This window comes from Diorhabda carinulata, chromosome 4 (assembly GCF_026250575.1).
Source record: "Diorhabda carinulata isolate Delta chromosome 4, icDioCari1.1, whole genome shotgun sequence".
Classification (NCBI taxonomy): Eukaryota; Metazoa; Arthropoda; class Insecta; order Coleoptera; family Chrysomelidae; genus Diorhabda; species Diorhabda carinulata.
In genome coordinates this window covers 8,019,459-8,047,292 of record NC_079463.1, presented here as the reverse complement: position 1 = coordinate 8,047,292, position 27,834 = coordinate 8,019,459, and the positions used below count along the sequence as shown (strand labels likewise).

Genomic DNA, 27,834 nt, shown 5'->3' with positions numbered 1-27,834 from the left:
AAAGCCTAATTGGTTTCTTTTCTACAGTAATGCCTCTCCGTTATACAATATCGTTTTTAATGTGTTTAATCTATATTTGGCTAGTCTTGTTTAGGGGATGTAGATTTAAGATAGTTTTTATATTTACCTTCAACAGATCCCTCTCAACAAATTCATTTCTAGAAAACAAATCACCTCTTGAGATGTTTTCAATCTTTAATTGTTAGTTTTTATCTGCCAACTTACCCATGGGTCTAGACCGCCTCATCAATTTTACAACTAGTTTAACATGCTACTACTAGGTGCAGCTGTTTCTTAAACTCCACATGGCATTGCAATAGAAATACTCAATGGTACTTCTACCATCAAAATGAGTGCCGATTTAAAATGATGTCAAAGAGGTAAGATCTCCCAAAATCTCTTGGGTACATTTACTTCTATAAGTTTCATTTTAAAAACATATTCGATTGGGGTGTTTTAGCACTAATAGAGAAAAATCAGCTTTGCATTTGGGTTGAATATTTAATTTTCAGAAATAATATGGGTATTTTTACCTCTAAACCCTCGATAAGCCATAACTACTCTACATATGAATGAAATTGTCTTAATCACTACGATTAATAACAACGCACCCTTTAATAAATTATTAAAGACCCTACTCTGTTCGCAAACTCAGATAAGCGAAAAATTTCTTTAGAATGTCAACGAAAATCGATTTAAAACGAAATTCATCATTTAAAAAAGCTCCCAACAGCGAATTGATATTGTATATAGAGAGAATATATTTATTGTTCCCAATATTCTCAATGTATTTTTCTTTATGTCACAAAAATCTGTTGTTCCTTTATTAATCGTATTAAAACAGATATTTGTATCTTACCACATATCACACCATAAATGTTTATTTATTCAACGAAATCAATATAAATAGAAGTAAAAAAATTCAGATTACGGCTATGGTCCTAATTTCAAGAAATAATGGAATGCCAGTAATGGAAATATCGTTAATATGACAATTGATTTGAATATCTAATTAAGATTTAGATATTTATTTGTTGAAATAAAATAAACAAGTATTTTTCACACTTAATAAATATGATTTTAAAATGTATTTCTTTCTATTAAACATACGAAACAGATTTCATCCGTATATTCCTTTATTGTTATTAGAGCTAAGAGCGGACCTGTAAACTGACGGTTACCGCTCCTCAAGTAGTAGGCTTGATGGAACTAGACTGAAAAACCATGTTTTGTTCATTATTCCTTTTAAAAATTCAAAGAGATTAATTAGACAATATTATTTGTTTCGGAAAATCAGTTATCTATATTTTTTATTTAGTATCGTAGTTTTCTAGTTTTGTTTGTGTATTTAATACGAATTTAAATGACGATATCGGTTGTTCCTCTTAAATTCCAACGGTTTTTGTGTTGAGTGTGCACAAATGTTAAAAGTGAAAAGTAAAACGATAGTGATATAAAACTGTGTAATACCCCTTGGCGTATATATTCAACTAATCCAAAAGAATGCATTTTTAGATGAAACATCATACAGGTAAATTTATAAATAGGTATTTATATTGTTGTTCACTTGGACGTAACCTCACTTCTAAAGGTTTTATATTGAATATAAAACATTCGTACCGGATCAGGATCGGCTTCACATTTTTATTTTAAATACGGTCATTCACATTTAGTTAGTTAAATGGATATTGTAATTTATAAATACTATTACAACTTTTTGTTTTTAATTATTAAAATTCTTGATTGATTTATAAATAAAGGTAGATGAAATTATTACCTTATAGATTTTACTTAAATTGTTTAGATTTTTATTATAATTATTACCTCATTTTCATATATACAAACAATTTCTAAAAATTCTCTTTTTTGTATTTTCATTTCTAATGGAATTTAATATTTTGTTCTGTCATGGTTATTAGTCTTATTTTTTAATTGAATCATAAAAGCTAATATGTACATAGATACAACTACATACAGGGTGCTCCCGGACTTGATGCAAAAAATTCGGGAGTAGATTTTTAGATCGTTGTACATGCCAACGGAACCCGTTCGCCATAAAGAGACATTCTGAAGGCATTTGTACTCCTTAATGTTTGCAAACAGAAAAAAATAGGATTCATAGAATGTTATATGTGGTCAGTACTGTTGTATAGATGTGAAACGTGGACCTTAAAAGCTCAAATGATCAAAAAACTTGAAGCATTTGAGATGTGGCTCTATAGACGCATCTTGAAGATACCCTAGACGCATCCATGACTATTTGCAATAACGTTCTGCATTTTTATTCAGTTGTTTGGAATGGATAAAGTAACGCCATATTATTTTCATACTTTCAACACTAATGATCACAGAATAGAAAGCTATAACTTCACGACTTCAAAACTTGCATAAATATTCCGCATCTGAGCAACACACCCAAAAATATGATACCAAGCTGAAGCCACTTCTCCATTACTTGAAGTGTATAACATCGGTAGTGTGGCTGCTTCCAAAATGTAGCAATATCTTCCACAGTTTAAATTTTAATTTTAGAAGTTCAACGTATTTTATAGCTCAGAAACATTAAAACTCCAATTTTCTTTGAAATAACCACCATGGGTCTTCATTAAAAGCTATTCACAGAATTCTACCCTTCGAGGAAAATCAACTAATTGTAGTTGTTACACAAAATGATACAAAATGTATTTTCCAAAATGTGATAAATTGTTGTCATCGGCAACGTGATGAAATATCTGTATTCGGATTTAAGTATATGGAATATCGATACCATCCATTTTGGCTCAATAAAATACAGTGAAAAAAGTAATAAAATATAGGGTGTTCTATTTAAAGTAAGCTTTATAATGTGCATGGTGGCGGCTAAGGTTAAAACATCCTGTATGAGATATCAATGATTTGGACATTTGGATTAAGCAGGCAAGCGATTGTTGTTTATTGTTACCATTTTAAATCTTGTAAAAAATCGAAGTATCTCGAAAATACTTCAAATTTGGCAAAGGAAATTGTACCCAAAAATTTTATCTAAAATTTCATGTCGAATTCAAACAAAAAATAGCAAATGTAACGTCTACTTCTGTTCTGTTATAAGTGCTACATTCAGGACCACAGCTCCATAATTTCAGAATCAAAAATTTTCGCTTCACACCTTGTATAGTTGTTCAAGCATCGAGAAATAATAGATAATGTTTTTTTTCTTTCAGAATGTCTCGTTTTGGACAGAACAGCAGCGATAGAAGTGGCTCTTATGGAGAGCCAAGTTTGGGGGATTTCCTGACAGCACGCCCCTCGGGCCTTCTAGAGACCGAATCGTGGGCCATCCTTTATCAGGCAGTACAAGCTCTTCAAGATCTATTTTTGTCAGGTAAATAATGTTGATGACATCGCGTATAGTTGAGCAACTGAATTCATAACATTTCAATAGTATTCAGATGTACTTTGTACACACAGTGAGTAATAATTAAACGGAAGAAATTCATGATAACAGTTTATTTACAAATTTATGAAAAATCCCGAAAAACATATCTCAAGTTATCTTCAGAGACTGAAGGTAAACTGTTTACTCACAATCTCTGAAGACTATAACTTGGTTATCTAAAAACGCGTCAGACAGTGTAACTGTGAGTGTTGGTGTAGTGGTAGTGTAAACAGTGTATTCAGTATGAATATCACCAATGGTTCCAGAAATTTCAACTTAAGTGGGATTATGTTGGACAGCTCGGAAGAGAGAGAATCGGTAAAACAATCAGGTCAGCGACGTTTCTTCTAAGTTCCAAGCTCTCCAAGTTTCTGGTCAATTCTAGATCGCCTATAAGTCGAATTGCTCTCTTCTGTATAGAGACGAGCACAGTAAAGGTATGCTTGGGAGCCGAGCTCTTTCCTAGAAATGGATTCTATAAAACGACTGCAAAACCCTGTAAATGAGTTATAAAATTCCCATAATTTCCGCATCCGCCAAACTTTACATTCTATCAAAATAATAGAACAGGACCGGCTTCGCGATCTATGTCAGTAGAAGAGTTCGCAAAAATATTATTCAAGTATCAAATTGTAAAAGTACAACTAGGTACATGGAATGTCTATATACAAATGTAGCGTTTGGTATAAACAGAGTACCAAACGTGAACTGAGCCCTTTTTTTACCCCATTCAACAATTTAGCAATTCTTATTATGATTGAATTATCAGATTGCTGAATATTTTCCTTTTTTAAACAATCGAATATATTTAAAATGCTGTGCTTGTATACCTAAATATTTATTATTAAATTCATACCTGTCTGTATTCTCACTAAACTGTGCAATTCCATTCGCCCATGGTCTAAAGAATCCCCATATTTCTATTTATTTGAAGAAATTTATTGATTGAATAAATTCTAGCTACGCCACTGCTTATAGCAGACTGTCTAGCAGGAATATTTCCTGGCTTCAGCCAATATAAATGCATTTATTTTTACCATTCAATGTTTTCATTGGTAAACAGTGGACAGACGGTTTGTAGATGTTTACCAAATTTTATACGGGGAGTAAACATTATTTTTCGTTTCTTAATTTGGTATTAGTGCCGTGCGTATTTATGAAATATTGATTGATCCTTGCATAACTGTCTTCTGCAATTGATATGGAAGAACTATACTTATATATCACGCAATTTTTCTATAACTTTTTTAAATATAGATAAAAATTTTTTGATTAGTATCTTATTGCATATGAAATCGTTTCCTTGACACGAATACTGTTTGTTTATTATTGTGGAAAATGTGAGAGATGCACTACTTTGGGTTTAACACCTACTTATCGCTAAAAAATATTGAAAATGGGAAGTGATGACGTTGTCCAGGTGTGCGGCTTAACACTGGAATTAGTAGAAGCTGCTGAAAATGTCATTTAAAATTTATTGCTACGCTTACAGAGGTTTCATGGCTTATTTCCAACAAAAAAAGGAACTTCCGGCGTGAAAATATTTTTCCGATGTACAAGGCAGTTTTGACGAAAGACTTTTCAGAGGTTTAAGTTAATTTTACGGTGACAACATTTTCAGTTTTTGCCTTGTTTAGTTTCCAGACTCATATAAAACAAATTACTTTTGCTACTAGATGAATATGGAATGAAAAGAATTGCGAATGTCCATTGATAGTGTATTATTTAAGGAATGATAATGTAGGTCATAACTCACGCAAATGAAATTTACATCTGACCAGTTTTTATCATTTATGTCGACTATAATAATAACGCTCATTCAATAACAATATATACAGTATGATGCAAATGAAAGGAATGAATTCGTCATTTCGTAAACCGATGACTTTAATGAAAAATCCTAGGTAATTATACACTTTCACGGTCACCTGGTTTTTTGGCTCTAGAAAATCGAAAAATGGATGGATTTTAATGATCTTGGTCTCAAAATGTTCCATTTTACGGCGGATTTATAAAAAAAAATTAGTAGAAATAGCTGGAATGAAAATTTCTCATAGTTTTACTGTTTTAAATCGTAAAAAAAACGGTTTTGCAAAATAATCCTCTACAAAAAATTATGGTAATTATACACATTTTTCGATTTTCTAGAGCCAACCTAACCTAACCTAACATAACCTAACCTAACCTAACCTAACCTAACCTAACCAAAAAACCAGGTGACCGCAAAAGTGTATAATTACCCTTTTGGTTAGGTTTTTTAGGTTGGTTTTTTGGTTAGATTAGGTTAGGTTAGGTTGGCTCTAGAAAATCGAAAAATGGATGGATTTTAATGATCTTGGTCTCAAAATGTTTCATTTTACGGCGGATTATATAGAATATAGTACGAAACTATTCACGAAAATTGATTGTTTTTCATCGATTTCATTTTAAGCTATAAAAACTGAAAAAATCATTCTTTTTTGGATTTTTTTTAAATTGTTTATTAAATTATGTAGAATACAAAAAAAATATAAGAACTTTATCTGATAATGAGATAATTTTTTGTAAAGAATTATTTTGCAAAACCGTTTTTTTTTATGATTGAAAACAGTAAAACTGTAAGAAATTTTCATTACAGCTATTTCTACTAATTTTTTATATAAATCCGCCGTGAAATAGAACATTTTGAGACCAAGATCATTAAAATCCATCCATTTTTCGATTTTCTAGAGCCAAAAAACCAGGTGACCGCGAAAGTGTATAATTACCAAATCCTAGAACCCGTCGATTTATATTTTTAAACAGGTTATTTGCAAGGATACCTTCAAATTTTTGACGTCATCTATGTGTGCGTGATGACGTCTTCACTAAAATTTTTTAATACCTAGAAATGTGGGTGTTGTAATACATTATTATACCAGGGTACTTATAACAATAAATATTACAATGTATATCAATCGTGTGTGATAGGGGGAGAGGGTAAAGTACGAGTAAAGAGGGAGTTGAATATGATATCAATTAAATTGAGTTACAATGATTTTAATTTTTTTTAATTTCTTCAATTTTGAATATAATAGAGAACAGATTTTTTATTTTTATATTCATTGAGTTGTAAGCTATAGGTTGTAGGTGAACATAGCAGCGCTTTTTGTTTTTTGGATAGGATGGTCCTAGCAGTTATATTTTGATAAAGACTAAAAGAAGTAGAAACTTTAAATTTTCAGCTGTCTTTGGAAAACTATAAAAGAAACTAATTTTAAATCAGAAGAGACCTAAAATCAAGAACATTTAGAAGTATCGTCAACATTAATTAAGTGATAGTACACTCTCGAATAAGAATAAAGGGGTGTTGCCTTCAGGCCTCGATATTATAATCGTAAATAATTCCCAGAATATTTCCCGATTCATAACTCACTTTGTTTATTTATAGATACCATTAATGACCAAAAATCAGTTTCATAATTAATATGTAAATGCTGCTTTGAAAGTTTAAATGGTATAAATCTCACAACGCCCCTCTTCTAAACAACGAAAAATACTGTAAATAGCTTCAAAAATAAATACGTAATGTATGATCTATCAATCAAAACTAGTAGTGCGTTAGATATCTAGATATCTTGTCTATGAACGTTCCAAAACACGTTTCCGTCACTATTATAGTATTTGTGCACTAGCGGTTTGAAACGAACGTGTTCTTTTCTCGTTAAATTGAAGAAAACTCCGAATGAGTGCTATAAATTGTTGCAAGAGGCCTATGGGGACAATTCTCTATCCCGTTCGCGTGCTTTTGAGTGGTGTAAGCGCTTTAGTGACGACCGAGATCACATCAAAATTCAAGGCAATATTGATCGTTTTTTTCGACATTAACGGTATCGTGATGACTGAATCCAGAGGGTCAGACTATCAACCAAACTTACAATTTGTCAGTTTTGGCAACACAGCGAGAACGAGTTCGGAAAAATCGGCCTGAGTTGTGGATTTTGCACCATGACAACGCACCAGAACATAACTCGCTATCTGTGAAGCAGTATTTTGCCAGTAAGTGCACTCCAGTGCTCGAACACCCGCCGTACTCACCAGATTTGGCACGGTGCGACTTTTTTTGTTTCCGAAGATAAAATCTGCTTTTAAAGGGACCCGATTTGAGTCGATGAAAGCGGTAAAGCAAAAAACGGCAGAGCTCCTAAAGGCGCTCACCAAAGAAGACTTCCAGGACTGCTTCGATCAATGAAAAAAACGTATTGAAAGGTGCGTGACGAGGGGAAGGGAGTATATTGAAGGGGAGCATTCGAATGTAGAATAATTTTTATAATAAATCTTTTTTTCGTAACCAGTCTCGTTATTTAATAGCCAGACCTCGTAGTCGGCGCTTTATTTTGTTATTAACGAGTTATGCTTACTTACCTTGTGACTTCTTTGTATCATTCTTTTTCATCTAACAGATAAACTTCGTAATTGATTTTATTAACTTTTTCAAATTTTTGCGGTATCATTATATAAGAAATTGCTGGTTATTATCCATTTTTAAGCCAAGTATAAGAACCGATATGGGCATAACTTTTACTGGACATTGTATGATTCGGGACCTATTTTGGAGCTAAGATGCGATTTCGGGAATGCTTTGAATACTCATGTTACACAACTTTTGTACATGTTCCAAAATACATCCAGTGAATTTTTATTACAAAAAACTGGCAGCGGTGGGATTCGAACCCACGCCTCCGAAGAGACTGGTGCCTTAAACCAGCGCCTTAGACCGCTCGGCCACGCTACCTTAATGATTGTGTATATTTGTGAAGTTGGAAAATTAAAATATCGGGCTTTGAAATAAGAAATTTCATATAAATAAAGGAATTTTCTATATGTTATTCTAAAGGATCTAAAAACAGGTTTTTTTTCAAAATAACTCCCGAAAGATGGCGGAAAAAATAATGTGGTTTTTTCCAAATTTTTGGCAAAGGATAAGGTACCTAAAAGATATTGTAGACCATATGATTTTAAACTTTATTTTATTTTATTTTAAACTAAATTTTATATTTATTTGCTAAAATCAAAATTAACTGAGTTAGGACGGTTATACGATAGAGGATGATAACAAAAAATCAAGTTACTAAAAAATCTAAGTACTTGTTCTTAATTTTTTCTCAATTGTTTATAGCCAAGTTATAACAATTAAACATTTTATTTTCAAATATAAAAAATGGTACTGTAAATGTAATAATAAAATGTACTATTATCCGTCTGTTCCGAGAAAATTGTAAACAAAAATTCCATCTTGACTAAATGAAATCATGAAATGTGATTTTATTGCAACTGTGATCAATGACTAATCTTCATTTGGTATTTTTATAAAGATTCAATTAACATTGTAGAAATTACGTGTGAACTCGTTCTCTTTTCAATGACACCTCATCAGAAGGAATAATCTTATATATTAAAAAATTGATGATTTCCATTCCGTTCAGGCGTTCTACCCAACCGATTTGCTTCATTTTTTTTTTTCGATGAAAGGTATTGATACACAGAACCTAACCATCGGATTTCCTCTAATTTTCACCATTCTCAAGTTATGCTCAAATGCGATTTCCCCCTGTACATTACTTATGGGAGTTTTTCACATACACACGTTTTATCCTCAATATCTCAGGTTCTATTCAAGATAAAGACTTCGTTTTGGTTTAAGAACACTCGCTGAAACATCGGTTGAGTTGGAGAGGAGCTAGGCGCGGACATTCAATGTGGAGTTATGGATTTTTGTAGGTTTTTGGCAATTTTTCTACATTCAAAGATCTATATCTCAGGTTCTAATATAGCTACAGAGTTCGTTCTTTTCTATTATAATGATTTCTGATACTTATTTAATGGATTCGATGCGAGCGAAGCCGCGGGTAAAAGCTAGTTAAATAAGAATCGAATAGAAATTCTCCACGATGTTAAGTAAGAAGGAATATTGGAAAAGGAAAAACATCACCCAAACTTAAAGAAAACTAATAACAGCAAATAGTTTACCGATTGTTCAAAAACCATCACAAGACATGGACTTAGAATATTCGGAACTCATTCATTATCTCTAGCACTCATTATCATTAGAAGTTAGCGCTCCTGCTCAGACAACAGAGGTACTATAAAACGATAGAACTGGTTTACTGTAGGCTTTTGCTGGAGCGCAAAATAATCCTACACCAATTGGTGAGTGATAGCTGCAAAATCTAGCTTGTTAGGTACCTGGTACCTCGAGCAACAAATACAACGACGAGGCTGATAGTTCACCATGCTGGGATCGCATTTCTGAGAAGTCTACTCGCAAGTCTCTACAGAATGGATGGAAATATCCGACGTATGACAAGCTAAGGCACACGTAGATAAGTCTTCTGATTGTTTTAAAAAGCTGGTTGATCTGCTTAAACAGGCACAAAATACGACTTATCGGACACGGCCATATAAGACGCTATAGGCATCACGGACAATCCGAAACGTCTCCTATGCATGAAGAAGGAAGAAAATGGAGACCACATCATCGGTGAGTGCACTTCTACGAGCGAAGTTAAAATTCATGGAACAACCTTAAGGTTCCAGTAGCTTTAGAAAGTGTAACATGTCAAGAAGAAACTCATGCAACCTAAAACAGAAATATTACATAGAAATTCATTGATATTGACTCATTAAGCTTTAATTATAGAACGGAAAGTATGAACGACATTTGTATTTCTCTCTAGTTGAAATAGATGCTGCTTAAGAAAATGCTGCTACGAGATTGAAAGACGTGGTTCACCTTTTATACAATAAACAAATACCGTTAGACATTATCAAAACAATCGAAGATATATGTAAGGACGACAAATTACAGGCCAGAAGAGACGGACAATTTACAGAAGAAATAAACATAGGCACGGTTATAAGATAGGGAGATTCCTTAAGCCCCCTACTTTTTAATCTCATAATGAATGAAATAATAAAGGCAATGAAAAAGAGGAATTGTTAGAAGATGGGAAATAAAGAAATAAAAATTCTCTGCTGTGCAGATGATGCTATCCTTATAGCAGAAAGTGAATGCGACCTACAAAGATTGGTCCACAAGTTTAACATAGTAGCAAAGAAGCTAAACATGGTAATTTCATCCCAAAAAACAAAAACACTGGTCATTAGCAAAGAACCGATTAGATGTAAGATAGAAATTGACGGTACCAGCATTGAACAGAATATGGAAACTAACTACTTAGGCATCACACTATCAAGCTATGGAGACGTGGAATCAGAAGTAAAAGAACAAATACAGAAAGCCAATAGAGCAGTAGGATGCCTCAATATTACAATAAGGAGAAACAAACATATTCAAATGGAAACCAAGACTAGAATTTACAAAGTTGTTATAAGACCAATAATGATATACACAACAGAAACGCGACCGGACACGTCCAAAACACAAAGAATGCTGAAAACAGCTGAGATGAGAATACTGAGGAGAATCACGGGGAACACACTGAGAGATCGAGTAAGTAGCGACTACATTAGAACAACATGTAATGTGGAGAAGATTAACGAGTGGTTATTGAATAGAAAAAAAGAATGGAGCATCCATATAAGTAGAATGGCAGATGATAGGGTAGTAAAGATCGCAAGAGACAAATCGCCAGCCGGGAGGAGAAGTGTCGGTCGACCCCGGAAAAGATGGAGCGATAATATAACTTAAAAGCACAACAAAAGAAAGAAACAGGCAGAATTGCATATAGAAAAGATATAAGAAGAAGAGTATAGCAACTTGAAAGTTTTTCTAAATACGAAACAAAAAAATTAATAAAACTCACGTATTGTGCAGAATGTTATAATATAAATTATAACAGAATAATACAAATCAGATATAAATATTAAATTCTTAGAATACTTTATATTATATGCGCTAATATAGAATAATAAAACTAAATTTTTATTAATGGACTATACATATGATAAAATGTGAAGTTCCTCATGATTCACCCTGTATATAATATATATATATATATATATATATATATATATATATATATAAACACCCTGTTTTTTTATAATGAAAATGTTCAATTTATAATTTTAATTAAGTAAAAATACAAAAAATGAAATCTTGAAGAGGCTGGTATTGCAAAAATGGATCGGCCCGCTCAAAGTCCGGATCTTAACCCTATTGAACATACTTGGGAACAGCTCAAAAGACGTCGCATTTCAGCTCCATCAACACGTGAAGAGCTCCGATTGGATTGAGGAATGGAACAATTTTCCTCAAGCAAACATTCTAAATGTCTTGGCTTCTATGCCCATTCGCATGAAAATTGTCATCCGGTGTCGAGGTGGCAATACGCATACTTACTTTCTAATTGTAACCAGTATAAACATAATATAACATGCTAAAAACATTATTGAATAAATATAGCATACATTTATTACAACAAAAATAAACCACATGTAAAAATTTGGATAATTTCGCAAATTTTTGGGGGGTCCGTTTTCGCTGATGCGCAGTGTATTTAGTATTCTTGAATTCAATTTCAATAAGTACGTTTACAATTGACGACTAATTTTTCATTTTATTTATATATTAATTATATTAATATTTTCACATATCATAAGAACGAGCATTCCAGTCATATCAGCTATTTTTTGTTCTTAACGACAAATTTGAAATATGATTTTGGTAAGCAATCAAAAAAGCCCATTTCAACGTCCCTTTTTGTAGAATTTCTTTGGCAAACTTAACGGTATATTCCTAATTTCATCATCAATATTCCTACTAGATATTATAGTCTAAGAATAAAGCAGTAAAGTAAGCACAATCAGTGGATACGTGCCTGCCAGATACTGACAACGGTTGACAGTTATAACAAATCCTTTATAATGTTTACTTTGCCTATATTATCCGCATCATAGTGAAGGATGTACAGTGTATATGATAATCATATGAAAATTTATAATTAATTTCATCAAAAAAGTATTTCCGATAAAAAATTCTGCAATTAAAATAATGATCGGCTATAAAATTTTTCCGTCCATTGATTCTACTGTGTCTCAAAAGTTTATTTTATCAGCGAAATAGTAAGTTTTATCACAAAATTACCTCGTACACAATATGTAGACCATTAAATTATCTTCAAAAAATTTATTGATACTTTTTTCATTAGAGCTACCGTTTCTGAGATATAAAATCTGAAAAGAGTACTTACCGCATTTGTTAACGTGGTTTTCTCAGTGGACCTTTTACACGGTTCTGATGTGATTCTGCTCAATTTGGAAGTACTGCATATTATAAAAGATATTAACACGGTTTGAAAATAATAAAAGCGATGAAAACTAAAACAAAGTAGAAATTCATTCGCCTGATTTATAACCTTCCACTTCTTCGTCGCCTTGATTTGCCTCTTCTCCTTCTTGATCGTCTTCTTCATCCTGGGTGTAAATAAATTACAATAGCGATGCATCACTTATCTCCTTGTTAGTACCAAACGATTCGTCTAATGTGGGGGATTCAACTTAAGAACATAACCGGCATTGACAATATGTACCGGGTGTCCCAACATGAATGGCTCTCGGCCATATCTCGGGAACCGTTTATAGTAAAGCTTCGGGAAAAAAAAATTATAACAACAGTCACCTCGAGAAAAACCAGGAAATTATTTAGAGAGTTGTAGGTTCACCGCCAGAGGGCGTAATTAAATACCAAAAATTATAAAATGAATAATATAACTCATTAAAATGCATTTAAACTACGATTATCGTATTCTTCAAGAAATTCAGCGTATATTTGATTCAAAAGTTTTAGTTTATCTCTTCAAATAAGAGGTGGGGGGAAGCGGGAACTTTATCATGAAAAAACGCCTGTAAGTCCAGTCTTACTTAAACTATATATGCAAACTTAGTCTTTTTGAAGAGAGTTCTAATATAGAAACAACCTAATGAGTAACGTATACGCTAGAGGGCGCTATTTATTTATATTTTTAAATCTAGCTATCCTTGAAAAATGATGAATGGAAACATGCAGTTTCAAATGAGGAATATAAAAGTAGACCAAATTAGCAATAGAATAGCGAAAACCGCATGTCGATATCTTTTTTGTATTACGAGATATCCTAAGAAATGTGAAAATTTTAAGCATTTTCCTTTAAACATAAATTACTTCGGTTTGACTCAACGGATTTTAACATGTTTTGACTCCTCAAAATTGTCTTTCATTGTTCTTTTAATAATAGTTCCAATTATTATCTTATTGGGAGACCCGGTACATAGCAGATTACATAACAGTTTAATTTTTTTGTTACCATATTTATCACTGAACCCCTGCATATTTACAAAATATTATGTTTATTAGTTTTTCCAATGTAGGGTTAAGGAAAGTCTGAATTGGTTCTAATATACTGTCGATCAACTTCGTACCCCATTTTTTTAGGTTAGGCTGACAACCAAGCCGCACTTGAACTTGGGAAAAGATGTTGATAAACATCGTGAGGAAGACAAGCTAATTGCACTTGATTTTTTATTTGAAGTGCTCTTAACAAAACATGCATATCGATACTCGTCGTAATATCCTTTTAACTCCATACGATCTCCCAGCGATGTTCAATAATTTTTATAATAAGAATCGTCAATCTCCTCCAAATATCCCAACTGCCGAATCACCTCTTCATTGTTGGAAAATCTTTGACCACCGAGCTATTTTTTCATAATCTTCCGAGGGGGCTAAAAATTCATTAACGACACTTTCTTCTTAGCCAGATGCGGCTGTTTTTGCTTAATTTCTTCGCTCAAATGTTGTAATAAGCTCGCATTATACTCGCCGTTGATAGTTTTTCCTTTTTCAAAATAGTCAATGAAAATTATCCCAAGGGCATTCCAAAAAACCGACGTCATGACCTTGCCTGCAGATGGAACGGTCTTTACCTTACATAATGCCAATGTATCTCTACCTCATTTCCAAAAGATAGCTTCTGGACTTTTGATATCTTTTAATCTTCAAACTTGAATTTTCTAGAAGGGCAACCCTTATTTTTGTCCAAGCTTCATTACCACCATAAAGTGAATAGGGAAAATACTTTAATATATGTTTTGGTTACAACCACAAATCCAATCAATTTTGGCATAAATTGATGAGCAGTGAATTTTCTGGTGTAGTTTTTTCCCTACTCACAACAGTTTTTTATATAATAATATTCGGTAATATCTCACGATTCGTTTTTGATTCTATCTTTTCTTCGTATGAATATTTACAAAAAATATCACGATATTTATCTTCAATAAGTTCTGTACAGCACAAAATCATTCACAATTTATTGTTAGTCAATATTCATTGTCATAAAAAACTAGACAGTTCAGAAAGTCGCGCAAAAAAATTATTTACTCGGCATCTAACCCAAAACGTATTAATCTTTTGCTGAACTAAATACAGCGAAATTCTTCAGTTTTAATATGCCAGTACTGTAACGTGGGTCATCGACATTAAGAAATAAACTGATTCATACCGTTGAAACAATCTAAATGTTTCAAACATGACATGAATCAATCAATAATATCTTCTTCTTTATCAAACATCGTGACAGTAATAACGTGTCATGTAGGTACATTGTTTTATGAGCCAAAAGAGTAAAGTTATTTCCAACTGAACGTTCAAGTTAGACGTTGTATTTCGAGTTCTAGTAATGATCTAAATGAGCTTCTTTAATGTTCAATTGGTCCGTATCATGAAATTTATACTTGACGTTGAAAATCCATTATCAGCAACTTTTCAAACATGTCACGTAACTATATAAAAAATGATCTTGGGAAATCGTTAATCAACAGTTAAAGCGAATTATTCCGAGACGTGAAAAGTTATTTAAAGAGCAAAAAAACACTTTGTAATGAAATATGCAAAAGGAGAAAATGGCTATTTAATTCGTTGAAACAAAATGCCAGGAAATTGGCGTAAACTTCGAATTCGTAACAATTTTCCTAATTTTGAAGAATTATTCTTACGCAAAGTCGATTAATGATTGCCAGGAATTGTTAGTAAAGCATGCGGTAATGAAATGGATCTACGAGGATTTTGTATAAAGCTTAGCGTTAAGCCGTCGTTACACATGTGCCAAGTATTGCCATTGACATAATTATGCCACCATGGTACAAACTTTTGCCGACTGGACCTGTTGCTGCCGATCCACAAGAAAACAGAAAATTTGGAAACTATTCGTGCGATCTCAACTATTTTCCGTATATTTTTTTTATGAAGACATTTAGACATATACATCTTGAACCGGCACTTCCTCGGAATCTCACCAGCATCTCTTCTACCGTAGCAGATTGTTGAGTTGTCATGGAAGGAGGGAATACAATTTCAACACAAAAAATTCGATTTTTGTACCGAATAGTTTAGAGAACATTCTTGCAATGCACATTTAATAATTGTAATGTAAAGAAAATATAATTTTATTATATCCTGAAATAATCTAAAATTAAATATCTACCTTTGTATATGTGTTTATACAAAATTCGGATAAAAAGCCCCATTTTTTCCCGGGAAAAAAAGTAATTTCATAAAAAGTGACAGTTTTTTACCTGCCAACATGGATAAAATGTCAAACTTTTCCCCGTCAGAAAAGAATAGTATATTATAAGGATTAAAAGTGCGTATTTTTTTACGAGCAATATTTGCAGTTGCGAGGCGGAGTGCAGCGCAGCCGAGTGAATGCAAAATTGCGAGTAAGTAACACAAACCAATAGTTTCTTATTTTCATTTATATTTAACGTCTGGTGACGTATACCGGCTGCATTTTAGGGCATATTATGTAAAATATGAATTTTCTAATGATTAAAACCGCGATATCTCACGAATGGTGAGTCGTAAGAGAAAAACTGACTGGACCATTTTTGTAGAAAATTGTATGATCTACAACTTTTGTCTGACCTACTTTCACGATAATACTTACTGTTTTCGATAAAAATGGAAAAAACCTTAATTTTGTACTTTTGATCTTGAATAAAATTTTTTGCAGAAGTCGGATCGAAGGGGACTTTTGATATTTCATTTATAATGATGTATTTAACGTCTCTGTCAATTTTCAGCTCTATGCGAATTTTGGCTAAGTTATGACTTATTTTTGTCTATTTTGACTGGATTATGATGTGGTAGATATAAAATGAATCAAATACACTCCGCATTAAATTGGTTGCATTGCTTACAAAATCAACGGGGCAAACGAAACATCGATAAGTTTAATTTTCAGAAACAAATTTAGAAGAAATGTTAATTGGATTTTGCTTATCAGTTTTTGTTCGGCACAGATCGAAAGTACACAGTTTGTGTTTTATTGGACACTTTTAAATTAATATTGACTGTGGAAGGGCGTGTAAACAGAAATTTTAATTTAACAAGGGAGCAAATGGTTAGAATAATTGAAGACGGTAGCAGCTAGAGGTACATTGCGAATATACCGAAAATTAATCAGTCAACTGTGTCTCGGGTAGTTGCCAGATATCGAGAAACCAGACGAGATATGCACACAAATAACAAAATAAGGATACAAATAAAATAAAATCTCATTATATAGTAAACACAAAAAATATAGTGAATATATTTTTTTATATGTAATACCAGGATAGTCCCAGAAGACCCAGCGATGCTCAATAAGTTCACATGACCTTGCCTACTGATGGAACAGTCTTTGCCTTCATTGGAGCGGGTTTTCCCTTTTCGGTCCATTGTGTCGATTGTTCTTTTGATTTGGGTGTGAGGTGATACATCTATGATTATGAAAATTTGACTTAATTTCTGTGAAACATTGCCAAACACTCGATGAAAACATCTTCACGACGCTGTTTTTGTTCCATTGTGAGAAAACGCGGCGTCTATTTTGCGTACAGCTTTTAATGTTCCGCACTTTTTGAAATGTCTACTATGTATGCTAGATCGCGTACTTTCAGTCGACAATCATCCACTACTTGTGAATTTTCTTCAACATTTCTGGAGTCGCCACCTCATTTGGTTAACCATTGCAATGCTGGCTTTCGCAGGTCGTACTGCCTCATTTAAACGTTTTACTGTTGCCATCAATTATTTCCACTTTGTGGCCCATAGCTTCCAAAATGTTACCGACCTCTGATCTAGAATATGCCTAAAGGCCGCTTGAAATGATGCAATACAACATGCAATGCAATACAGGACACAATACTTCTTGATCAAAAGCATGCGCAGATGAAGTTCATCTGATTGTTTCATGCAAGATCTTGACTTTATCGGTTTTGTACCGTTTTTATTGCATACAAGTTGCAATCTAGTTTGGCTTAACAGATCAGCTGACTTCAGTAAAACTTAGCTTTCTAATTTCCATTGTTAAACTATGTACAAAATATTTGAAGATAGGAATTTGTTTACTTTTACTGTTTACTGTAATTTCTTGCACGTTGTTTTGCATTATGTCAAGCGGCTTTAATATAATATTATTACATTATATTCTATTTTTTTTAAATGACATGTTTCACCCAGACTGATTCTTCGTATTCTATGAAAAAAATTGTCAAGTTACGTTACTTTATGAACACACTGTAATATAATTAAAATACCACACCATTCCATTCTGAAAACCAGTATAAAAATATTCATCTCAAACGATCTCTCAATTAGCAGTGTCCCATAATTCGTAGGTAAACGTGGAAAATATTATATTAATTTTAGAACCTGACGCAACAGTTCTCACCCGAGGGTTGAAGTGATCATTCTATCCATCTGTGTCGAGTAGGAAGTAGGTATTTATCGCTCTCTTTGCTTCTCGCCCTAATTCTCGACTACAGAAGAATAAACATAACGTTGTTGCCAGATATTCGCACGTTTTTATGAATAATTCTTTGGGCGTAGTACAGTTATAATAGTTTCCGATCTCAACCTGAAGATGTCAAAACTGTGAGTCGTTGAGAAGATTTTGGTTTTTAAGGGTAATACGCCATCATTTGCGACCGTGAAATGTGAAGCAACTGATCCACATGTAGTCGTATCAGCGATGAGCACTCTGGACGACTAAAAACAGCGATCATCAGCGATTTAATCGATAATGTTGAACATTTGCTCACTTTGAACTAAAAGCACATTCGAATGAATATTTTTTGGGCCTTTTTGACGCGGTCAAAGCGAGTTAATCGGCACACTGCTGTTGGTTAAATTCACGTCGAGAGTCATAGAAAAGCATGTTCGTCATTTAATTTCATTTTCTGACCAAGGTGAATGTCTCAAGTATCTGTAAACATTCCAAATAGCACTCGTTGTTGCTGCCGTATCTCAAAACTTAAATAGCAACCCTCGTATTTTGTCTTAATACTTTATCTGAATGTCTTTCTAATGATATTATATTCCGTAAATTGAGGGATTGGGAAAGCACTAGGAAGAGGGTTGACAAATGAGCTGTATCATGTTTCGACATAAAATCTAATGAATACTGCCTAATATCGAGGAGGATTGTTTTATATGACCCATTTCGTTTAAATATACTGAATCTAGAATTATAACAACCGTATCCAGTTGAACGTTATAATTAAAAATTATAAAATTCAATTCTAAAATGGATGTTGAATTTTCTATTTGGTAGTATGAATTAATGAAATCGTTTTCTGTTTATAGTGGACACGTGTACAGAATAAATTGTTATCGCGTTATCGATTTTATTTTTGTATTCTCTATAGTCGAATAGAAATAACCAAATCATTACTGACAATCATCTAACATTATATATATATATATATATATATATATATATATATATATATATATATATATATATATATATATATATATATAACAATCCTTTCAAAATTTCAATAAAAATATAACTGACAATATCCTAGAAAGATCCTTTTCATTGGATGTGAATCCAATATAAATCCAACGACCCATAAACTTAAAACTGCTGAATCATTTTTTCCAGATAAATATATTATGTTCCCAAATATATAGGGTGTACTGGGACTTGGTGCAAAAAGTTCAGAAATGAGTACATGATGAAAATTTCCCCTCGTTTCTGAATTATATGCCTCCAAAGTTGCGAAATACGAACTTATATTTAAGTATATTTTCTAAATTATTATATTAAAGATATCGCAATAATTTTATTCTTACATGAAAGCCTGTACCTTAATCTACTTTTCTACATAATTTCCGTGAATATTGAGGCACTTCAAAACGTGGCACCAGTTTTTGAATAGCCTCCTCATAAAATTCTGCCGTCTGACTTGTTAACCGCTGTATCACAACTGTTTTGACTTCGTTATCGTCTTGAAGACGCTGACCGCCCAAGTGTTTCTTCAAGTGCAGGAACAAATGGTAGTCGCTGGGCACTAGATCAGGGCAGTAGGGAGGATGATCTAGAGTTTCCCATTGAAAAGATTTGATGAGATCTTTGGTCCGATTAGCCACATGTGGACGGGCATTGTCATGCAGCAAAACGAAACCCTTTCTCAACTTGCCACGTCTTTTGTTCTGGATTGCACGACGCAGATTGTTCAATGTCTCACAAAAAAACGCTCCATTGATTGTCTCATTACGAGGACGAAACTCCACTAGCAATACTCCTTTTCTGTCCCAAAAAACTGTGCACATGATTTTTCGGGCAGTAATTGTTTGCTTAAACTCCACTTTTTTGATGATGATCACTCATAATGTTTTGTCCGTAAACTTCACAGATCTGACGATGAATATCGATCGGTTTTACACCTTTACCACTAAGAAATCGTATAACAGCCAGTACTTCACAATCGGCGAGACTCACGATTGTCGACGGTATCTTAAACACTCAGTAAACAACGTACACAATGAAGAATCAGACTGTAATAGCGTCAGTGCGTAGACAAGAGATGTAGGTAACCAGCGCGCATTTGTGGAACGCCGACCTTGGGGTTGCGGCGGCGGAATCGCAAAACGGTACTTACTTAAAAAATATGCCTCGTATTATATACAAGTAATGGGGATGTCAAAATGATGTTCAACGTCTCCATCTCATCACTAGAACGATGCAGATGTCAGCGCATTTTCTAGACAGATAAACTCCTAATTTTGCAATGTAATTATTCATTAAATATTTTTTTGTGAAATTGTCTATTCCTATGAAATAATATATTGATTATTTAAATGAGTGATAAACAAACATGAGTGATAATAACTAATATAAGTCACTATAAGAAATCGGAAAAAATTCTTTACGAATGGATTGTTAAGCCTATTGGTCGAAACATTGCATCATTGTTATAGTTGTATTTCAAATGTTCATCCAACAATTGATAATATATTCAAATTTGGAATACTGGTGTTTAAATACTAGTACTTTGACGATTATATTATGTTTTTTGGTAATTACACAATACAACACATATGATGCATTAGGTGCTGTATTATTTCTTTCCAAATTTTGTAACCTCAACAAAATTGTCTTATTCTTTAGGCATCAAATGTTTATCGTTTTTTTTTCGAAATTTCTTCAAGAATATTATCATCTTTAATAGGTAAGGCTTTTGCATTGACCACACAATGATAACAACTGCTGTTTTAATTTGTATTCTTGGAATATTTTTTTTTTCTAAAAATAATTCCTTCTAATCCTGCTACTGGTAAAAATTTAAACGTTTCACATTGTTTTTACCGATCAGAAAGAAATCTTCTTCTTTGTCTTTGTCTAATATTTGTCTTAGATCAGTGCCTTCAATATGATATAAATCCAGTATTCTGTCTTGATCTATCCCTTTTGAAATTGAAGATGTTGGTGCAAATAAAAATTCAACATCTTCAAAATTCTCTACCCACTTGATGAAGTCTTTTTATATTCCCTCACTTACTTCGTGATCCCATTTAGTATTTTCAGACCAAGACTTCCGTGACAGATATAAAGGCACAGTGCTTGAATTTCCACTTGGATCAAATAACTTCTGAGCACTACCAAGAATTTTTTTTTTGGTAACTTTTGAAATTTCAAAATGTTCTAACCTATCTAATATACAGTAATGTATCACTTTTCCGATCCCAAATCAAACCAAAAACTAGAGATAACAACATTGAATTTTGTAAAGTAACGGATTCTGGTGTTTACCCAACATCTAACATCAAAACTTGTTTATTGCATTATTTTATTATACACGTTATATTAAAGTTGACACCTTCATGTCGATAAATTTTTAGTTTTTGTGGCGAATTTTCCCATACAAATTTTACAAATTCCCTTTCAGAGTCATCTAAACTGATTTGGAGAAAAGCTTTTTTTGTATCTGCTATCACTCAAAATTTTTCCAAGCGGAAAGCGAAATTAATCAAAAATTAATTCCATTAATTACTTACATGGTATTTCACAATTGGTATCCTATCTTTTCAAAAATTTCAGAAAACTCGTAACGTTTGAATCCACAAAGTCATAGGTCCGGACCTGCCTCTCCTTCGATTCAGGGCTGACTGGAACAGTAGAAATATTTTTTTTCCTACTGACAAGCGACACTTATTAAATAGAACTTCACAACTAATTTCATTTGTTCGTGTCTCGAGTAAATAAACATTAGTGATATATTTAACATTGCTAAGTTTTCATTATGAAAGGACAAATTAATTTCCTTCTGTTTTTTAAATTAGTTTTTCCTCTAATATGCTCCGGGAAATATAATGAGGATTCTAATTACAATCTGAAAAGTTAGCCCGCATTTTTCAGTATGAGAATTTATTATAAAAAAACGTTGCATTTTATTAAGGGGGTTGATAACCATTGCAAAAATAATTCTTCTGAAATCTTCTCTTTAACAAAACTATATATAATCGAAATAAAAAAAGATGTTTCCGCCCGGGATCGAACCGGGGACCTTCCGCGTGTTAGGCGGATGTGATAACCACTACACCACGGAAACTTAGTAGACAATCCTACTTATTAAATACATATAGTAGCTACCGCTGTATCAGTCGTATCAAAGATATGGGATCCCCTAACTAGAAAGGTCCCAAACCCATATAAAAAAGGCTTGAAAAATTCAAAATAACTGTACGGAAGCAAAGAAAATTTATAAAGCATGTGCTTCATAAAAATATTTTCTTAATGAATTGAGGTTTAGTCGGAGGAAGAATTTTGAAGTGATATAAACTGAAAATAAATAAGATACTATTTTCAAAAAATCGAAAGACTCTGTATAGCTTGTTACAACCGAAGAAACCTTTTACTGAAGTGAAATGATCGGTAAACTGACAGCTACATATAGTAAATATGGCATTTGTAAGAACAACGTTTATCTTCTTCAAGTGCAGTAATAATTGAAAGATAGATCGGAATTACAATGATGTATAGAAAAAAAATTGTTAAACGTAGTAAAGAAAACAATCCCAATGAACCCAGTTTGATAAAGTTTTGCATTTGTTTAATGCGGTCTAAGGAGCTGGTTTAAGGCACCAGTCTCTTCGAAGGCGTGGGTTCGAATCCCACCGATGCCAAACTTTATGTATATTTGTTTATTTTTTTCCAACGATATAATATGTAATTAAGTTTAGAAAACTGTGAAAGATAAGAAGATCTTGTGAAAACGTTATTCCTTAGAGAACTTCGGAACTACAGGACTTTGGATATATTCTTACTGATCAAAGTGTCAAGAAACTTTTTTATTTACCTCACTTGTTTATCATAAAATTCTATTCTTCCAGTTACACGTACATACATTTAATTCATAATAAAAAAATAAAAATTATGGAGATAAACGTAAAAAAAACTCAGGTCCCACCGAGATTTGAACTCGGATCGCTGGATTCAGAGTCCAGAGTGCTAACCATTACACCATGGAACCGATACATTTTAGATAAGAAACGTATGTATATATACTTTTAGAATTCCATTGAATTATAAATGTTTTCAGATATTTATACGATAAAAATTACAACTAACAGGTTAATAATAAATTGAATTTTTGAATAACGTTTTTTGTTTTAATAGTTAGATGATAATTTGTCAACATATTAATTGATGACAAATATTACACAAACACTGCAAATAATAATTAAATTTTTATCGAAAGTATTATACAGAGTGATAAATTTTCTGTATTATGTGAAATCCAAAAAGCTTATATACGTGGAACTATATAAAATATATACTTCCAGTTTCAACGCCGCGCAGGTAAAAACTACTTATTCAAATTCTTCATTGGGAAGAGTTAGCTCTATTATTTTTAGCATTATCATATGTCTATACACATAATTCGAAAAAATCTACTTTAAAAGTTTAAATTTATTAAAATTTAATATTATATAACAAATTACTTCATCTCTTCTTAAGTATTCAAATAGTGACTCAAATATTCAAATGACAACGGTTCCATGGTGTAATGGTTAGCACTCTGGACTTTGAATCCAGCGATCCGAGTTCAAATCTCGGTGGGACCTAACTTTTTCATAATACTTATTCTGTGTATTTTTTGTCAGTTATATATTTCTTAGTAGTTTTATAACGAATTTTTTTTCTAAATCAAGTTCTAGATTTTACCAGCTCATATCTGTTATTGTATCAGATGGGGAATTTGTTTTCCCATTGAAGACGTCGAAATATTAAATATTTCTCGTTTTTTTTTTAATTCACTGTGCACGATAATTCTATCAATTTTCAATGTAGGAGGTGTAATGGAAAAATACAATCAATTATTCTATGGTAAACTTAGTTAAAAGGCAATACAAAATTTAATTTAGGCTCATGACTGCTTTTGAGCCGTACTTATAATAAAACGTTGGGTTTATACTTGCAACATATGAAGGAAATTCTTTGATTATTAAATGTTGATAAAGATCAGACAGTATATTGTCAATACGTTATTTGATACGATAATTTGATAAACTGTTTACGTATTGTAGTATGCTGGTGCAGTTGACTCGATACTGCTCTAAAATAACTATTCCAACCGATAGTTATTTTATATAGTGAGTCCTTTTGTTTCTTACTTTTCTGTTTGTTTTTTGTGGTTCTGTTATAGCATTATCTTTTTCTGTACTTCTACTGTTGTAGAAAAAAAACACAATTCGTAGGTCCCACCGAGATTTGAACTCGGATCGCTGGATTCAAAGTCCAGAGTGCTAACCATTACACCATGGAACCGATGTTCAACGTTTTACCTCATACATAAAAGTAGTAGACGTAGCCCCTCTTCAGTATTCTTGGTTTATTGATAAAACATTTCATTACCGTGAAAATATTGTTGCCACTCATTGATATAAGCAAATGCTTCTGACTTACAAAAATTAAATATTTTTCACATTGTACTGGGATGCCAGATAACCAGGAATCTCAGAAACTGTTCGTAATAGTACTAGGAAAAGTTCATATGATCCCAGTTGTTTTCATAATAACACAACTTATTACAGCAACTAATAATGTAAACGCAGGAAAATATAATATGAGAAATATTTAAAACAGCCAGAAAAAGTATAAAATAAATTATTAAGATCTAAATCAAGCGAAAATCATCATATCTTTGAACCATGTGAAACGTGAATAAAAAGTAATACCTGATACATATTAAAACATCTTTATTCCATTTATTCCAAAAAAACCTCGAGGTCCCACCGAGATTTGAACTCGGATCGCTGGATTCAAAGTCCAGAGTGCTAACCATTACACCATGGAACCGATGTTCGACGTTCTACCTCATACATAATGGTAGTAGCCGTAACCTCTTTCTATTTCCTTAGTTTGTTGATGAAATATTTCATTTACATAAAAATATTGTTGCCACTAATGAATTTTAAAAGACAATTTGTTCGTTAATTGAAGTAATTAAAGCGAGCCTCGTATTTTTATTGATGAACTTAATATTCTGCTATCTCATTAATCTAAGCTAATGCCTCCGACTTACAAAAATTACATATTTTTCACTTGTATTGGATGGCCGGATGACCAGGAATCTCAAAACTGTTCGTAATAGTACTAGGAAAAGTTAATATGATCCCAATTGTTTTCTGAGCAACACAACTTATTACAACAAATAATAATGTGAACGCAAGAAAATATATCGAAATATGTGAGACAGCTAGAAAAAGCATTAAATACAAACGATACATGGAAAAATTATATACATATTGAAACTTATTAAATCATTTTTATTACATTTATTCCAAAAAAAAAAAAAAATGAGGTCCCACCGAGATTTGAACTCGGATCGCTGGATTCAAAGTCCAGAGTGCTAACCATTACACCATGGAACCGATATGAGAAGTTTTTTCAAAAAAAAATGTTGACACTAATTACTTCATATTTATATTAATTATCGGTCTCTTCAAATTTGCACTCGGAACTTCATTAATGTGTCTTAATCCATATTTTGAACGATATAGTCGCCTTCGACCGTTCTTGTAAAACATGCGACACTTTTCGTCGAAGTGACTCAAGGCTGTTAAAACTCCACGAGTGCTACTATTCAACCACGCTAGGCTCCCCTCGCTCACGCACCGTTCACCTCTCGAAAAAAGATGATGTAATATATAAGTTCTTTTGCGCCACCCTATATATCGCACATCAACGTCTCCTAACTCCTTTTATCTTCTTTGTAAGAAGAATTTAAACAAATTTTGTATGATATACGAGTTCAAAGTTATTTTATTTTGTTCGTGTTGAAGTTGAAAATTATCTCCACTCACAAAATAAAATCTTATCATATTGCTATCAACGAATAAAACTGCGAAATACATAAAATTACTCACCTAAACTTTATAATCTCAATAACTTGTGAGAGTGGCATACGATAATCTATCAACTTCTAAAGCATTCACTATATTTATATATTCAGATTTCTTAATTCCTTCTTGCGTTCCCCAACTTTTTTGTGACCTTCTTTATATGATCCTTCCAATCCTTTGACTAAAGAGCTTGTGGCTTTTACCGCCGTAAGCGGTTCATATTTTACAAGCTTTTAATGATGTTGCCAACAATGGAGTTCGCCTCTTAAACGTCAGGATTTCATAAAAGACGAAACACAGCAATTTAAAAGATTATAATATTAATTTTTAATGAATTAATTTAAGGAATAACAAATTTTCAATATTGAAATGATATTTCTATCAAATGTGACAAGAATTTGATTCGGTACACACAGTCAGTTATGATACAGTCTGTCAATCAATTTAAAGCTTTCTGATAAACTATATTTTTTGTTTTCATTTGTGGTGCGTAAATAAACAAAGATGACGGTTTTGCGACGCGCGAAAACGCGACGTATAATTTTCTATGTGTGAAACAGAGAAACTCCAAATTAATTCCGCTAACTTCCAACGACAGGCGATTTATTTATGGTCATCGCAAAGGCCAGACGTACTGGAAATCGGTATACGCAGGATCAAGACATCCCCTTCTTTGTATTTTCTTTTTATGAATGTTGCCTCAATGACGTTATTCATCACCTTTTTCAGAGCCAGTCTTGTTCCATTGCGCAGTCGAGGTTGATTAATATTACGCTGCGTAATGACAACTGATCCTACTTTTAACTGCAAATTGTGAGGTCGTAATCCAGACAATTCTAATGAATATAAAAAGGACGTTTGATAGTTGACTACGTCATCCTGGTTCATACCGGTTTCGACTGATTTGAAGGAAACCAACTGTCCCGTAAGAAAATTCTGAATTGTCGCATTGAGATCCTCAACATCTTTATTTTTCGCTGCCAATATTGCTCCTTTACCCAGACAATTATGGTTGCGCTATATCTGGGAAAACACGCTGAATAAGATCCTCTTTTGAGTCTGTGTTGTGACGAAAATCTGTGGGTAATGTGATAAATCCGGTCGAGGTGTCTGTCCACTGCGACTATTATTTCCAATGCTTCGCAAGCAAATTTTCAGCTTCGTCTTGCTGCAAAAATACTCTCATGTTAGCAGGAAAGTGTCACTATCACAAAAGATCAACAAAAAAGCACTTAACTTGAAATGTCACTATCACGTAGTTGTCGTACACGTAGCGGTAATCGTCACTCACAAAGATAGAAAGATGGACTCTTTGTTCGATCGATATAGTGAATAGATCGACACCTTAGTTGGTTGTCAAAATTTTATGGTTGCGTTCAGAAATTTAATTTGTGACCAAACATCAATGAAAAACAAAATTGTTGATTTTATTTATATCCGAGCATTTATTCACTTTTAAAACTTTCTCTGGACTCCCACAAATAATGCAATACCAAAATCAGCCAAATCGGTCCAGCCGTTCTCGACTTTTAACGAGACTAACGAACAGAAACTAGTTTTTATATATATAGATTTAACGTAGCGCGTGTTTGTTCCTTTCATTCCGAAGAGGATAGTTCCTTACAACGCAAAGTCCTACCATGATTCACTCCAAAAAATACATAAATAAAAGATACACATAATATATTAGAAACAATATTATTGCTAATCATATTTTAAATAGTCCCCTATTTCATGGAACAGACATTATATTCACGCGGCCTCAAGAACTCTTAGCCATTCAAGA

General features: G+C 32.8%; 1 protein-coding gene, 1 long non-coding RNA gene and 7 other non-coding genes across 12 annotated transcripts in view; 2 read left to right on the top strand and 7 right to left on the bottom strand.

The window, feature by feature from the left end:
• The window catches only part of LOC130893464 (uncharacterized), a 170,008-nt gene extending 147,331 nt beyond the window's left edge, over positions 1-22,677 (bottom strand). Inside the window, exon 1 of the long non-coding RNA XR_009059211.1 lies at positions 21,699-22,677. This is a non-coding gene — a long non-coding RNA (uncharacterized LOC130893464). The remainder of the gene's footprint in view (positions 1-21,698) is intronic.
• The window catches only part of LOC130893460 (tyrosine-protein phosphatase non-receptor type 13-like), an 87,174-nt gene that overhangs the window by 24,544 nt on the left and 34,796 nt on the right, over positions 1-27,834 (top strand). For 2 of the 4 annotated variants that reach the window (XM_057799621.1, XM_057799623.1), the window contains exon 3: positions 3,201-3,361. In XM_057799621.1, coding sequence (XP_057655604.1) covers positions 3,202-3,361 — 160 coding nt within the window. In that variant the 5' untranslated portion in view covers position 3,201. Of the gene's footprint in view, positions 1-1,172; positions 1,532-3,200; positions 3,362-27,834 lie in introns of those variants that run through there. The other 2 variants (XM_057799622.1, XM_057799624.1) reach the window with 2 other exon arrangements.
• On the bottom strand, positions 8,087-8,168 carry Trnal-aag (transfer RNA leucine (anticodon AAG)). Its single transcript has one exon. It is a non-coding gene; the product is annotated as a tRNA-Leu (tRNA).
• Positions 22,180-22,252, bottom strand: Trnav-aac (transfer RNA valine (anticodon AAC)). Its single transcript has one exon. It is a non-coding gene; the product is annotated as a tRNA-Val (tRNA).
• On the bottom strand, positions 23,102-23,173 carry Trnaq-cug (transfer RNA glutamine (anticodon CUG)). Its single transcript has one exon. It is a non-coding gene; the product is annotated as a tRNA-Gln (tRNA).
• Trnaq-uug (transfer RNA glutamine (anticodon UUG)) lies at positions 23,697-23,768 on the top strand. Its single transcript has one exon. It is a non-coding gene; the product is annotated as a tRNA-Gln (tRNA).
• Positions 24,400-24,471, bottom strand: Trnaq-uug (transfer RNA glutamine (anticodon UUG)). The gene has a single exon. It is a non-coding gene; the product is annotated as a tRNA-Gln (tRNA).
• On the bottom strand, positions 24,931-25,002 carry Trnaq-uug (transfer RNA glutamine (anticodon UUG)). Its single transcript has one exon. It is a non-coding gene; the product is annotated as a tRNA-Gln (tRNA).
• Trnaq-uug (transfer RNA glutamine (anticodon UUG)) lies at positions 25,506-25,577 on the bottom strand. The gene has a single exon. It is a non-coding gene; the product is annotated as a tRNA-Gln (tRNA).